Source organism: Lagenorhynchus albirostris, chromosome 9, assembly GCF_949774975.1.
Source record: "Lagenorhynchus albirostris chromosome 9, mLagAlb1.1, whole genome shotgun sequence".
Lineage (NCBI taxonomy): Eukaryota > Metazoa > Chordata > Mammalia > Artiodactyla > Delphinidae > Lagenorhynchus > Lagenorhynchus albirostris.
In genome coordinates, this window is record NC_083103.1 from 12,713,119 (window position 1) to 12,727,840 (window position 14,722).

Sequence of the window (14,722 nt, forward strand, 5' to 3'; positions counted from 1 at the left end):
TTCTTCCTTGTTATTCCCCTTCCTGAAAATCAAATGTTGGATCTTTGGGTAATTTGCTCTTCTTTTCTCCACCTCCTGAACCATAGTGAGTATTTTGTAGTATGTGCATATGACTGTCATTTACTCTGTGGTTCCCTGCATTAATTTGCAGGTATCCTAGTGGTAGAATTTCTGTCTTTTATAAAAATGTTCAGGACACTGTACCCAACAACAAAATACACATTCTTTTCAAGGGCACATGGTAAATTCCCCAGGATATACCATATACTAGGTTGTAAAGCGAGTCTTAATACATTTAAAAGGATTGAAGTCGTACAAAATATATTGTCTGATCACAGCAAAATTAAATTAGAAATCAACAACAGAATGAAATCTGGGAAATCTACAAATATTTGCAAATTGAACAACACATTTCTAAGTAACCCATGGGTTAAAGAAATCATGAGTTCAAAAATATTTTGAACTGAGTGAAAATAAAACAACATATCAAAATTTATGAGATGCAGCCAAAGCACTGCAAGGTAAATTTATGGCTTTAAATGCCTGTATTTAAAAGGAAGAAAGATCTCAAATCAATTACATAAGCTTCCATCTTAATAAATTAGAAAAATAAGAGCAAACTACATCCAAAGTGAGCAGAAGGAAGAAAATAATAAAGATAAAAACAGAAATCAGGGCTTCCCTGGTGGTGCAGTGGTTGAGAGTCCGCCTGCCAACGCAGGGGACACGGGTTCGTGCCCCGGTCCGGGAGGATCCCACATGCCGCGGAGTGGCTGGTCCCGTGGGCCATGGCCGCTGAGCCTGCGCGTCTGGAGCCCGTGCTCCGCAACGGGAGAGGCCACAGCAGTGAGAGGCCTGTGTACCGCAAAAACAAAACAAAATAAAACAAAAACAGAAATCAGTGAAATAGAAAAGTAATACAGAAAATCAAACCAAAAGTTGGTCCTTTGGAAACATTAACAAAATTGACAGAACTTTAGCCAGATCAACCAAGAAAAAAGGAGAGGAGACACAAATTATAGAAATCAGGAATGCAAGGGGACACAAGCATCAACTCTACAGAAATCAAAACAATTACAAGGTAATGCTATTAATGACTTTATGTCAGCAAATTAAACAACATAGATGAACAGGAGAAATTGCTAGAAAAACATATCAAAACTGATTCAGGAAGAAATTCAGATTATGACAAAGAAATTGAATTAGTAATTTAAAATCTTCCTGCAAAGAAATCCCTGGGCCAGATGGCTTAACAGGATTTGTTTGAATTGTACCAAACATTTAAAGATGAAATAGCACTAATGCTTCAAAACTTTGAAAACAGAGGAGGAGGAGGAAACACTTCCCAGCTCTTCTTATGAAGCCAGTATTCAAAGCCAGACAAAGACATCACAAGAAAACTATAGATTGGTGTTCCTCATGAACATAAATGCAAAAATCCTCAACCAAATACCAGCAAACCAAATTCAACAGCATATGGAAAGGATTATATACCATGACCAAGGGAGATTTGTTCCAGGAATCCAAGGGTGGTTCAACATAAGAAGATTGATGTGACACAGCACATTAATACAACAAAGGGAAAAAAAACACAGTCATCTCAATCAATGCAGAAAAAGCATTTGACAAAATCAGGCCTTTCATGATAAGAACATTCTGAAAACTAGAAATAGGAGAGAATTTCCTCCGTTTAGTAAAGGGTATTTATGGAAAGGATGAATCAACTTCAAACCCACTAAAACAGCTATAACAGCAATACAGACAATAACAAGTGCTGGGGAGGATGTGAAACAGATGGTAATAGTAACCTTTAAGGCAGGAAAGATATATCATGTTAAAGAGAAGTAAGCTAATAGATAGTAATGATCAGAAAAGAAATCTATTTTATTGGAGGAGGAACATGTACCAAGTATAATTAGTAGAAATGGGATGTGTTAAGTCAGTGAAATCAGGGGAGGTTTTTACAGAAAAAAACTGTAATAGGAAGGAGGGACTGCAATGTGTTTACATTCCTACAACTAGAAAAATAAAATGAGCCAGTTTTAGCAGAGAGGACCCATCTGAGATGTGGTTACACATGCTCCGCTCCCAGTTGCCTTGATTTTGAGCTCTCGTTACTATTTTGGCAAAAGCTGGTGAGGTAGAAAAGGTGAAGCAACTCATAGTCTACCTAGCTCCACCTTATGGAATGTCTGAGGAGGAGCTTGGGAGACTTTAAACTCAGATCATAAGTCAGTAGACTTGGGTTATAAATAGTAGGGGATATACTGCTCCTGCAACCTCAAGAAATTCTTGGATATTATAAGCCTGTTTCACCTCTCGTTGACTTTGCTGTAGTCATTTTCAGTAAATCAGATGACCATGAATCGCCACCGCTTCATCTGTTCTATCCAGACATATTTCTACAAAGGAGGAAACCCTGGGATTGAGAGATCATTCTCCTGATACGGCAGCTTTTGTGAATTGTCCTTATTGTCCTGTTACTACACATTTGTGGCAGCTGTCTTGATCTTCTTGTCCTTTGGATTCATCAAGGAGAGTTGAGCCCACACTGTTGGAGGAATGAAGAAACAGAAAACTGAGAAGATGGGGCTCCGGGGAGAATCTGGGAGTTTGTTAGCTTAGGAGACCTAGAGCAACCACTTGCTGTAAGGATATTGAGGGGAAAATAAGAAAGAGGTTTTGTTATTGAAAAATGTTACTGTGGGCTATGAGTTGGATCATTTTTTTTGTTTTGTTTTTTTAAATTTATTTTATTTTATTTACTTTTGGCTGTGTTGGGTCTTCGTTGCTGTGCGCGGGCTTTCTCTAGTTGTGGGGAGCAGAGGCTACTCTTTGTTGCGGTGCGCAGGCTTCTCATTGCGGTGGCCTCTCCCGTTGCGGAGCACAAGCCCTAGACATGCAGGCTTCAGTCGCTGTGGCTCGCGGGCTCAGTAGATGTGGCGCATGGGCTTAGTTGCTCCACGGCATGCGGGATCCTCCCGGACCAGGACTCGAACCCGTATCCCCTGCATTGGCAGGTGGATTCCCAACCACTGCACCATCAGGGAAGCCCCTGGATCGTTTTTAAGTTACCTTAAAGACTAAAGAAAATATTGAAATTCCTATATTAATGACATCTGGTTGCCGATCTGTACTTTGTGGTTCCATGAAGAGATCGAATAACATGGGTCCCCAACTCTTAAATGGATTTACTTGTACTCCTCCTGCTGCTTCTGTTTTTACTTCCTCTGTGCTTTCACTCCTTTTTATGCTCGCTTTCTCCTTTGCTTTCATTTATAATCCAAATATTTATTCTCTAAATCTCCACAGTGGCAAGGTTGCGTATAGAAGCAAAAGTCATCATAATGTGAATATACTTACTAATGAACTGACTACTTATAAAATCAGACCCCATACATGTTTCTGTTTGTTTAATTCTCGTATCTATCCTGCCTGATGGTCAGCATCTTTGCTGGTATCAGTCACTTGTTGATGGTGGATATTGTTAACATCTGACAACATAATGCAAGTACAGTAAAAAATTAATTGCAAACTGAAATTATCCTGGGACTTCCCCGGTGGCATAGTAGTTAAGACTCTGTGCTCCCAATGCTGGGGGGCTGAGTTCGATCCCTGGTCAGGGAACTAGATCCCACGTGCATGCCGCAACTGAGAGTTCGCATGCCACAACTAAGGAGCCTGCGTGCCTCAACTATGGAGCCAGTGAGCCACAACTAAGGAGCCCACAAGCTGCAACTAAGGAATCCGCCTGCCACAACTAAGACCCAGTGCAACCAAATAAATAAATATTTTAATAGTGAAATTATCCTTACAAGAGATGCAGGATTGTATGAAGTTGATGAATGTTAAAGAATTGCTTGTACCACTGCAAAGCCATTGACAACTGAGAATCTAGAAATTTTTTATCAGTTAACAGTTAAAGAGAACATCAACAAAAGATGACAAAATAGATTCTTCTGGCCACAACTGATAAGAGCAGTGTGGTACAAAGAGAGTCCTTGGGAGAACTGTGGGTCCTAAAAGAGTTTTGCAAAAGTAACTGCAAAAAATCAAAGGTGTCACATGGCATTCTCACTGAATTTGTCTGAAAAATTGTAAGCCCACCAAAAAAAAAAAAATTAACAATTGATTCTTTGTTATTCCAAGGATTAGAAAGAGGTTGTGATTATAATCTAAATTTTCCTAAATAAAATAATATAAACTGTGTAATGTGTTTTGTTTTAGCTCAATGTTAAAGAAAAAGTTTCAATCATAACCTTTTCTTTTCACTAATTACTATGATATTTTGATTCCCCTCTTAGACAAATTGCACTCGTGCCAGTTCTTCTCACACTTCTATTTTTGTTATATTTAAATCTGGAAAGATATACCAAACAATGACATGGAGTGTACTTTATTTTCTCTCTTTTTTTCCCCCCTTTATCTTCTTTTTAAATTAATAAATAGGTGCTATTTGGCTTTTTGTTTGTTCTTGTAGAATAAGACTGCAAATGTTTTCCGGTGCTCCACTTAGAATGTAATTTTTTGCCAGCATCCTTTTAAATTAGAGTTTAAATGGGTATAAGCAGTATTTGAGTTGCCAAGGGTAACCAGGTAGCAAAAGGAAGTCCTCTAAACTACTTAAAGGTCTTCAAATATATACATTTTTAAAACTTAAAAGTCTCAGCAAGGACAATTGAAAATTTAAATACTCATTGTTCTTAAGCTAGAATAGTGCTGAACACAGAGGGGTTCAATTAATATTTGCTGGATAGATGGATTCTGAGTGAAACTTGGACTGAGTATGTCTGTCTCATCTGCAGTGCCCACCGAAGATTCCTATTTCACCAGTTCCAGAGTGGGAGGCAAACCAGGGATTATCAAGGAACTGGCAGTCACGTTGCAAGGACCAGAAGATGATACTCTACTGTTTGAATCAAGGTTTGAGAGTGGGAACCTGCAGAAAGCTACTAGAGTGTGAGTAACAAAGAGGAATTTCCCAAAGGGATGATGACTGAAGTGACTGAGAAGTGTCTTCAGGAATCATGTTAGCGATCAGGAGTGTTTTTGTGAAAGAGAAAAGTGATGAGAGGTGATTGTGAGGACGATGAAGAAGAATGGAATCATTGTGACTCATACTTTTCAGAATGAAAATTTATCTAAATTATTTTTTCTACTTCTGAAAGAAATTAGTGCACGTTTGAAATTTGCATTGTTGACCTGAAATAAACAGACTGTCAGATATTTCTCCAGCAAAGATGCGTTTATTCAGGATTGGCAGAGAACTGCAATTCAGGGTCTGCAACCACGGGGGACACCACATGCAAGTCCCACACTACAAGAGAGGGAGAACACTTTCACTGAGAGGAGAAGGAAGTTGGGAGGGCTCCAGTAAACAAAGGGTCCGTAGCTTTTCATTGGCTGAGTCCTTGCCAGGAAGGAAAAGGAGTCTTTTTTTCTTCCTGTTGGGCTCTGCTTTCATTGCAGGGCATGAGAGCTCCCTCTTCCGGTCTCCCAACTCTATTTAATTGGGTTTCTGGTTATTAATTTTTTACAGTCTCAATAAAAATACCATAAAAGTTGCAGTTCTATAATCATACCTCCTGGATGCAGCAACTGTTTATAGTTTTGTGTATATGCATTAATTTTCTCTCTCTCTATAATATGTAATATACACAAATTATATATTTTTAAAAATAGGAAAGTGGTATACATACTGTTTTACATGTTGCTTTTTTCCACTTAATAAAATTTAAATATTTTTCTATGGCCATATCACAGATATTCATATTGTCCTATTGTATGGATACTCCATACCTTATTTACCTTGTCCCCAACTGATGGGAAATTAAGATGTTTACAATATTTTGCTTAATGAATTAATACCCTTATGCATTTTTTTTTTTTTTTGGTCGCACTGTGCAGGTTGTGGGATCTTAGCTCCCCGACCAGGGATCGAATCCATGCTCCCTGCAGTGGAAGCGCAGAGTCCTAACCACTGGACCACCAGGGAACTCCCTGCATTTATATTTTTCAGTATTTGTGGTTTTATGAGATAAACTCTAGAAATAAAATTGTTGGTTCAGGGTTTGATCACTTCAGTACCGCTAGTTTTTGCCCATTTGCCCTCCCAATGTGATTTCAGTCCCCATCAACTGTGTGTGAGAGTGCCTGGTTCGCAGCACTGGAATGTTGATGAGATGGAGGGGGAAAGGGCATCCTATTTTAATTTGTGCTTCATTAATTATGCATGTGGGTGAATATCTTTCCATGCTTTTTGGCATTTGTATTTTGTCTTCTGCAAGTTCAACAAGGTGAAAGCATTCCAGAGATGCCCCCTCATCTTCAAATAAGTGAGAATCAGATATAAAAATAGCACAGAGGGCTTACAGGTCTCCTCTACAGTGATGATGTCCAGGATGTAGCTAACAGCCAACATGGGGCTCTGGCTTCACTACTGTTCAGTGTATTAAAGAGAAATGTGTTGAAGTGGTTAGAAACTGCTATTGGATACTCTCAAAAGACACCAAGAAGCTCACAGTGCTCCCAGAAATGCTGTGCAGCAGTGTAAGTTTTGAGATTCTTCCTGTCCCACTCCGAATAAACTTTCTTTTCCCAAGTTCCTTCTAGCCTAATATGTGAGTTGGAAAACTAGGGAAATAAGAAAATAAATGTGTGATGTAGCAGGCTTTTCTGTTGTAATAAGATCTGTTTTTACCAGAGGGAAACAATGTTTGTTTTTTGAGGGGCGTGTGGAGTTATAGAGATATTCTTCTGTGTTCTCTATTACAGAAACACCTATGAGTATGAACTCACCTTGCGAACTGACCTCTACACGAATAAGCACACTCAGTGGTTTTATTTTCGAGTTCAGAACACCAGAAAAGATGTCACCTATCGCTTCACCATCGTCAACCTCCTGAAACCCAAGAGCCTTTATACTATAGGGATGAAGCCACTCATGTATTCCCAATTGGATGCCAGCACCCACAGCATTGGCTGGAGGAGAGAAGGAAATGAAATCAGGTACTATAGGAGCAACACGGATGATGGGCAGCAGCGCTTTTACTGTCTCACATGGACCATTCAGTTTCCACATGACCAGGACACTTGCTTCTTTGCACACTTCTACCCATATACGTACTCTGACTTGCAGTGCTTCCTCCTGTCAGTGGCAAACAGCCCCGTCCAATCTCAGTTCTGCAAACTCCGAACTTTATGCAGGAGCCTTGCAGGAAACATCGTCTACCTGCTCACCATCACCAACCCAGCCCGGACCCCTCAAGAGGCAGCTGCAAAGAAAGCTGTGGTCTTGACTGCCAGAGTGCACCCTGGGGAAAGTAATGGCTCTTGGATTATGAAAGGCTTTTTGGACTTCATCCTTAGCAACTCCCCAGATGCCCAGCTCCTCAGAGATATCTTTATCTTCAAAGTGGTTCCCATGTTAAATCCAGACGGAGTGATCGTGGGGAATTATCGTTGTTCATTGGCTGGAAGGGACTTGAACAGGCATTATAAAACTATTCTGGAGGAGTCTTTTCCTTGTATCTGGCACACCAGGAACATGATCAAGAGGTGAGGCCTTTATCTATTGGTCTTACTCTGAACGCTGTCAGCACTATCTGATGGCATGAGATCTCTTCTCATGGCATAGGAATCGGGTATAGCTTTGTGGACAGTCTTCAACGTTCTCTTTGCAGCCACTTGGGTTTGTTCATTTTCAAACTTTAAATCATGTCTTATCTTTGGGTTGAAACTGAACATGCGAGATTTCAGCTAGAAGCATTTCACTTATAAGTGAAATGATTGAATGGAAAAGGTCAAAAGTCAAGGAGTTCATAGGTCTTCATGATGAGACTTGTGTAACAGTAATAATAATAGCAGTACCTAACAATTAGTGAGTGCTTATGTACGACAGGCAGTATTACACATGACCCATTTAATCTTCACATTCACCCTGTGAGGTAGGCACAATCAATATCCCCATCTTGTATATGATGAGGAAATTAAGGCCCAGAAAGTTTAAGAAACTTGCCCAAAGTCATAGAGCTAGTTCTCTGGTTGCAGAGTCTGAATGCCTTATTACCATCTTATATTGCCTCTTATGAAGAATGAATAATAATGGGACTTCCCTGGTGGCTCAGTGGTTGGGAGTCCGCCTGCCAATGCAGGGGACACGGGTTCGAGCCCTGGTCCGGGAAGATCCCACATGCCGTGGGGTACAACTACTGAGCCTGCGCTCTAGAGCCCGTGAGCCACAACTACTGAAGCCCATGCGCCTAGAGCCCATGCTCCACAACAAGAGAAGCCACTGCAGTGAGAAGCCTGATCACCGCAACAAAGAGCAGACCCCACTCGCCACACCTAGAAAAGCCCGCGTGCAGCAACAAAGACTCAATGCAGCCAAAAATAAATAAATAAATTTATTTTTAAAAAAAAAAAAGAATAATAAATCAATCTGCATTTTCCAAGCGTATATAAAAGCAGTTGAAGCCTATGATAGAATAGCACCCGCCTTAAAGGAGCTTCCATTTCGCTGGGCATGCAACTGCAGCAGATATGAATATGTGAACGCACGCACCTTCTCACCATATCTGTGTGAATGGCTGAGAGTTGTGTTGGGTTGGTAGGCAGAATGGCTAAGAGCATTGGAGTCAGGCAGGCCTGGGTTTGAGACCTGGTTTTACTACTGGCTGGTTCTGTGACCATGGAAGTGATTTAACCTCTCTGTGCTTCAGCTTTCTTATCTGTAGAATGGGGATAATAATACCTGTGCTGGGTGGTTACTGTGAGGATTCAATGAGATAATCCATGTAATCTGTTTAGCACAGTACCCTGCACATTGTAAATGTGGGGCATTATTGTTACCACCACCGTCATCATGGAGAAGGTGTTTGGAGGTGTCCTGGTAATCAGGAAACAAAGAAGAGCTGAGTCTTAAAGGAACTAGCCCTGGAATGTCAGAAACCAAGGCTTTCTTTGGTTCTTTCCCCTCTCTACCTCTCTCTCTCTTTCCACAGTTCTGCACCAGAGTGGGCTTTCCTTTAGTAGATTTTCTCCTCTTTCTTGTCAGCTTATGCAAGGCCTACCCATCTCCGCTTTCCACATCCCCTTTTCCATCAAGTTCCTCTGGCTGGCAGAGGCAAGGAGTGCTGGTGACATGTTTCCAGCAGCGGCTGAGGTTGGGCATAGGGTCCTTTGAAGGTCATTAGGGGCTGAAATTTTCTTAGGGGGGAAAGTATCAACAGACATCCTTAAGGAAGAGACTCCAAAGGATCCTTGGTCATGCTCATGCCCTGTATATCCATTGAGTTCTTTGTTTGCCTCCCCCACCCCCAACAGACTTCTTGAAGAAAGGGAGGTTCTCTTGTATTGTGATATCCACGGCCACAGCCGTAAGAGTAATATCTTCCTGTACGGCTGTAATAACAATGATCACAAGTTCTGGCTTCACGAGCGAGTCTTTCCTTTAATGTTAAGCAAAAATGCTCCAGATAAGGTAAGCATGTAAGGTAATTTTCTGTCCATTGACTAAGGGGGAAGGATAACTCATTGCATTGCTTCCTATATGCAGTGTTTGATTTGCCACTTTTATCTCTCCATTATCTTGGGTAAATCCCAGCTACCTGGACTTCAAGAATTTAGAAACGTGTGGCTTTAAGAATTACTCTGTGTCGATGAAAAGATAAGTAAAATGTAATGTATCCACACAATGGAATGTTATTTGGCAGCAAGAAGAATTAAGTACTGGTGTGCTAGGACACGGATGAACCTTGAAAACATTATACTAAGTAAAAGAAGCTAGACACAAAAAGCCACATATACGATTCCATTCTATGAAATGTTCAGAAGAGGCAAATCTATAGAGACAGAAAGTGGGTTAATGATTGCCTAGGGCTGATGTGGGGAGGATGGCATGGGGAGTGACTGCTAATGAGGGGTACTGGGTTTCTTTTCGGGGTGATGAAAATGTTCTAAACTTAGGTTGTGGTAATGGTCGCACAACTCTGTGAATATCATTAAATCACTGAATTGTGTGCTTTAAATGTGTGAATTTTATGGTATGTGAATTATATCTCAATAAAGATGATTTTTTTAATTGCTCTAGGCACAGGTTCAAACTGTTAGTAGGTAGAATTCTCTATCTTTCATCCTGTGTTTGGCAGTGGAAGAAGGGACTGAAGGACAAACGCTAATATTGCTAATAGCAAAATGCTAATATTATACAAGTCTCCACAGAAACGTTTATGTAATACAAGATCACAAATAACTGCAAGATATTAAAGGGCTAATAAAACAACTTAAAAGCCTTTAATAGTTGGCTGAGTAACAGCTCTGTGACAGTTGTATCTGCATTGATTTAGAAGCTGGTTTTCAACATCATAAATAAATTCACAAAATGTAACTGTCATTGGAAAGAAGAAATTAGGCTGGATTCAGAAAAGTATTTAAATGACAGTGTAAATTTTCTCACATAAAGATATAGGACAAATATTTTGTCTCTGCTACTCTTATCTGTAAAAACAAAGAAGAAAGAAAAAGGAAGCCTTTTTTCCTTCTGCCCTTTATCCCTCCCTCCCTTCTTTCCTTTCTTTTTCCTTTTCTTTTTTCAATCTTCCTGTTTTTTCCAGGGATCTCTTTTCTTCACATGAAATCCCATCCGGAACCTAGCGTTTAAAACAATGAAAAGCAGCGCTGCGCTAGTTGAAGTGGGCAGAGGGAGGGCTCAGTACCCTGCCGGTCCTGTGTCCTCCTCAGTTCTTGCAGCAGGAGCGCCCTGGGGCTCCTCGGTAGAACCTCTGGATTTCAGAGAGCACAATTCAGAAATCACTGGTAGTGAGACGCCTTCCAACTCTAAAGCATTTTCAGCAGGACAGGATAGGTTGGGATAGTTGCAAAGTATATGTTTACAGACTCCAAGTGAGGAAAGAGAATTGGGGCGGTCATGAAAGACAGTGGAGGACATTGAACTCCAAGCCAGAAACGTTAGTGATGAGCAGCAGAAGAGCTCTAGGCAGAGGCTGTAGGGGCAGGGCACACACAGCTCATAGAAAGAGGGCAAATGCAGCTAGACCCAAGGGTTCAAGTTGGGGAGGGGTAGAAAATAAACCTTAGAAAGCCTGGCTAGTGCCTTGAATGCTAAAGTAAGCCAGCATTCCCAAACAGGCCCTCAAGGAACCCTAGTCCTGCAAAATGTCCCTGGGGAAGGTGGCGAAGGAAAGGAAGCGTTCATGAGCAATGAAAATCAGAATATACTCTCTCCCGTTTGGAGGGTCAGCGTTCACAACAACATATTAAATGCTCTGAGAAGTCCCACAGAGGAGGCCTGTTTGGTCTTGTTAAACCTTCTCCCTGACCAACAGAACTCATTTTTTTCCTCTGTTACATCTAGTAACATCTCTTAGAATTAGTATGTTATGGAACATACGTTAGGAAGTAACATATAGAACCCAAGGGAACCATTTTTTTAATTCATATTAGTGAATTTAGACATCTTAACGTTTGCCAATTTATAATTAACAGAGGGCTTGGATTTCTCTTTAGTTCTCTTTCCATAGTTGTAATTTTAAAGTCCAAAAGTGCAAAGAAGGAACAGGACGAGTCGTGATGTGGCGGATGGGGATCCTAAACAGCTATACCATGGAGTCTACCTTTGGTGGGTCCACCCTGGGTAAGCTCTCTTTTGTATATCATAAGCCGGCATGGCAAGGGGACGCCAAGCAAAGCACTGGGGAGATGAAATCTCCTTGAATGTTGGGGAAATAATTGACCTAGAAGATTTTCTTGTCTGTGCCTTAATGTTAAATTTGAGAACCCAAAATATGAGTGTGAAACGTAATACCTGATGGGGCAGTATAGCATAGTTGTTGCTCAGGCCCTGGAAATCAGGCAGGTCTGGGTTTGAATTTCCGTTTACTGGCAATAATAATAGTACCTGCATTACAGGCACTACTTAACGAGGCAGTGCATGTAAAGCACTTGACATAGTGCCTACCACAGAGTAAAGCCTCAGTAACTGTAGCCATCATGATTGTAAACTTGTTCATTGTCAGAGATTCTCCTGAATCAAACTAAAACTAGAAGGAGAGAGACCCTGTCCAGAAGCGTAATATTCTAGAATCATAGGTGGTGTTTCTAACGAGATATTCCTAAATGAGATTTGCATTTGCTCATTAAGATTTAATAAGAAGTGTTATGGATTTTTTCCGCAGGCAATAAAAGAGACACTCACTTTACCCTTGAGGATCTAAAATCCCTGGGTTATCATGTCTGTGACACCCTTCTGGATTTCTGTGATCCTGACAGAACCAAGGTAAAAATGGGGTTTCAAGAAATATGGTGATGTGACTGTGATCGTTTTCACGTGGGTCCGAAGTCAGCCCAGTGGGATTACAGGCAACCTTTATTTTCCTCTTAATATTTTTCTGAAGTTTTTCTAATCAAAGAAAATAAGAAAGCCCCCAGCCTGCAGTCTCAGCAAACAATAAGACCTCATACTTCCCCAAGAACAGAGGCCATGGTGCCACCTTCCCTTCAGCACACCTCTCCCTCGCTTCTAGGCTTAGCTGTGGCAGCACCAATTCTTACTTCCCTTCCTCCTATTTCAGAAAATCAGGTCCTTTCTCTTCTCCAAAACTATCCCTGTCCTTCAAGCACTTGCCAACCTCCCCTGTGGCCTCCCTGAGGTCTTGCCTCAGTTACCTCCTCTCTTTTCTGTGCCCTCAGTTTTCTCCTTTTCTTCTTCCCCTCAACTGCAGATGTTCTCAAGCTGCCCCCATCCTAAATACAAATGAAGGCTTCCTTTAGCCTTGTTGCTCCAGGAGATTATTTCTATTTCGCATCACCACTCGCCTTCTTAACAGGGAGCGTGTACTCATGGTCTCTAACTCGTCTCTCATACCCCCTCTGAAATGTCGGCCCTGGGAACACATGACATGCACCACTCTGGATGCAACTGTTCAATTAAAAAATACTTAAAAGACACTTTGACCTCAACATAGGGCCTGTTAAATCAGATTTGCCATAGGCCAAATTCTGAACAACCCCATTCTAACTTTCCCTACTCAAAAAAATAAAATAAATCTGACCTTTGCATTGTTCAAGAAGTGTATTATTGGCTTTAGCCAGGGAAAAGTGACTAAAGCAGTGTTCACTGATATTCTGCCCTAAAAATGCTGCTGTCTGTTCTTACAGCTCATGTAACTTATTGTTAACATGTCCTTAGTAGCAGAGGTTACAGCTTACTCATCTTTATGTCCCCAGCAATAAATAAAGTGCCTTTCAGCGTATACTTAGTAAATATCTGATGAATAACTAAATGAATAATCAAAAATAGTTCTTTTTTTCACTTCCATAGTTCATGCAGTGTCTAGCAGAGCTTAAAGAGCTCTTACAACAGGAGATCCATAAGAAATTCAAAGAACTTGGACAAGATATGGATTTAGAAGGAAGCTGGAGTGACATCTCTTTGTCTGACATTGAATCCAGGTAACAAACTTCATTTCAAAGAAAAACCATAGGGGTTCTATATATTTTTTTTTAATTGTCTTGCCTGCTCTGTTGTTTTGTTGGTTTTGAACCTCAGGTGCAAAATATTGAATAAATCACGGCACCCTTGAATGCACTTCATTCCTTCAACAACTATGTATTGAGTGCCTGATCTTTGACAGCCTCTCTTCTAGGCTCTAGAAGGCGTTAGGGAGATGGGCAGGCGGTTTGTGTAGGGCCTCGTAGGCAATTGTGAAGCCTTTGTCTTTTACTTCAAGGGAGATGGAAAGCCTTTGGAAGGTTTTAAGTACACAAGTATCGTGACCTGACTTAGGTTTTACTGGGGCTGCTATGTGGAAAAGAGATTGTAAAGAGGAAAGGTCTAAGCAGGACACTCATTAGGAGGCTCTTGCAATAATACAGAAGAAGGGTGATGGTGCTTAGGGGTGTAGCAGTGTTTGGGGGTGTGGGAATTGGTTGGATTCTAGATATATTTTGAAGTTTCACACATTAAGATTTGCTTATGGATTGGATATAGGGTATGAGAGAGAGAGAGAATGACTCTATAATTGGTTGGATGGAGTTGCCTTTAACTGAGCTGGGGAAGATGAAGTGGGTGGAGAAGGTTAGGGGGGTGATGAAGATCAGGAATCTAGTGTTGGGCATGTTGAGTTTGAGGTGTCTAGTAGATGTCTAAATGGAGATATGGAATAAGCAGTTGGATATATGAGTCTGGAGTTCAGTGTAGAGAGGTCTGATGGAGAGAGTCATGGATAGATGATATTTAAACCTTAAGTGTGGCAGATATCCCAAGGGAGTAAGTGCAGGTAGAGTAGAAAAGAGGGCTGAGTCTGAGCTGGGTACCATAGCTGTAAGAGGTTAAAGAGACCATGAGGAGCCAGCGAATAAGACTAGGAAGGGACCAGCACGGCCAAAAGAAAACCAGGAGAGTGATTCTTTTAAAGTAAATCAGATCGTGTCATTCCTCTGTTTAAAACACCTCAGTGGCTTCACCACTTCACTCAGATACAAAGTCAAGGACCCTACAGTGGCCTATAAGGCTATAGGATCTAGCCATCTGCTACCTCTGTGACCTCCACCCTCACCCTCTCACACACTGCTACAGCTACACTGGCCTCCCCGCTCTACCTCAGGGCCCTTGCACTGGCAGTTCCAACTGCTCTCCCCCAGATATTCACAATGCTAATTCCTTCACCCCCTTCAAGTCTTTGCTTAAGCGCCAGCTTTTTCA

The 14,722-nt window shown here is 41.1% G+C and overlaps 1 protein-coding gene across 5 annotated transcripts in view; it reads left to right on the forward strand.

Moving 5' to 3' along the window:
* Positions 1-14,722, forward strand: part of AGBL2 (AGBL carboxypeptidase 2) — a 44,868-nt gene that overhangs the window by 21,036 nt on the left and 9,110 nt on the right. For all 5 annotated transcript variants that reach the window (XM_060159142.1, XM_060159143.1, XM_060159144.1 and 2 more), the window contains 6 exons: positions 4,806-4,959; positions 6,775-7,557; positions 9,325-9,481; positions 11,527-11,653; positions 12,195-12,295; positions 13,340-13,470. In XM_060159142.1, coding sequence (XP_060015125.1) covers positions 4,806-4,959; positions 6,775-7,557; positions 9,325-9,481; positions 11,527-11,653; positions 12,195-12,295; positions 13,340-13,470 — 1,453 coding nt within the window. The remainder of the gene's footprint in view (positions 1-4,805; positions 4,960-6,774; positions 7,558-9,324; positions 9,482-11,526; positions 11,654-12,194; positions 12,296-13,339; positions 13,471-14,722) is intronic.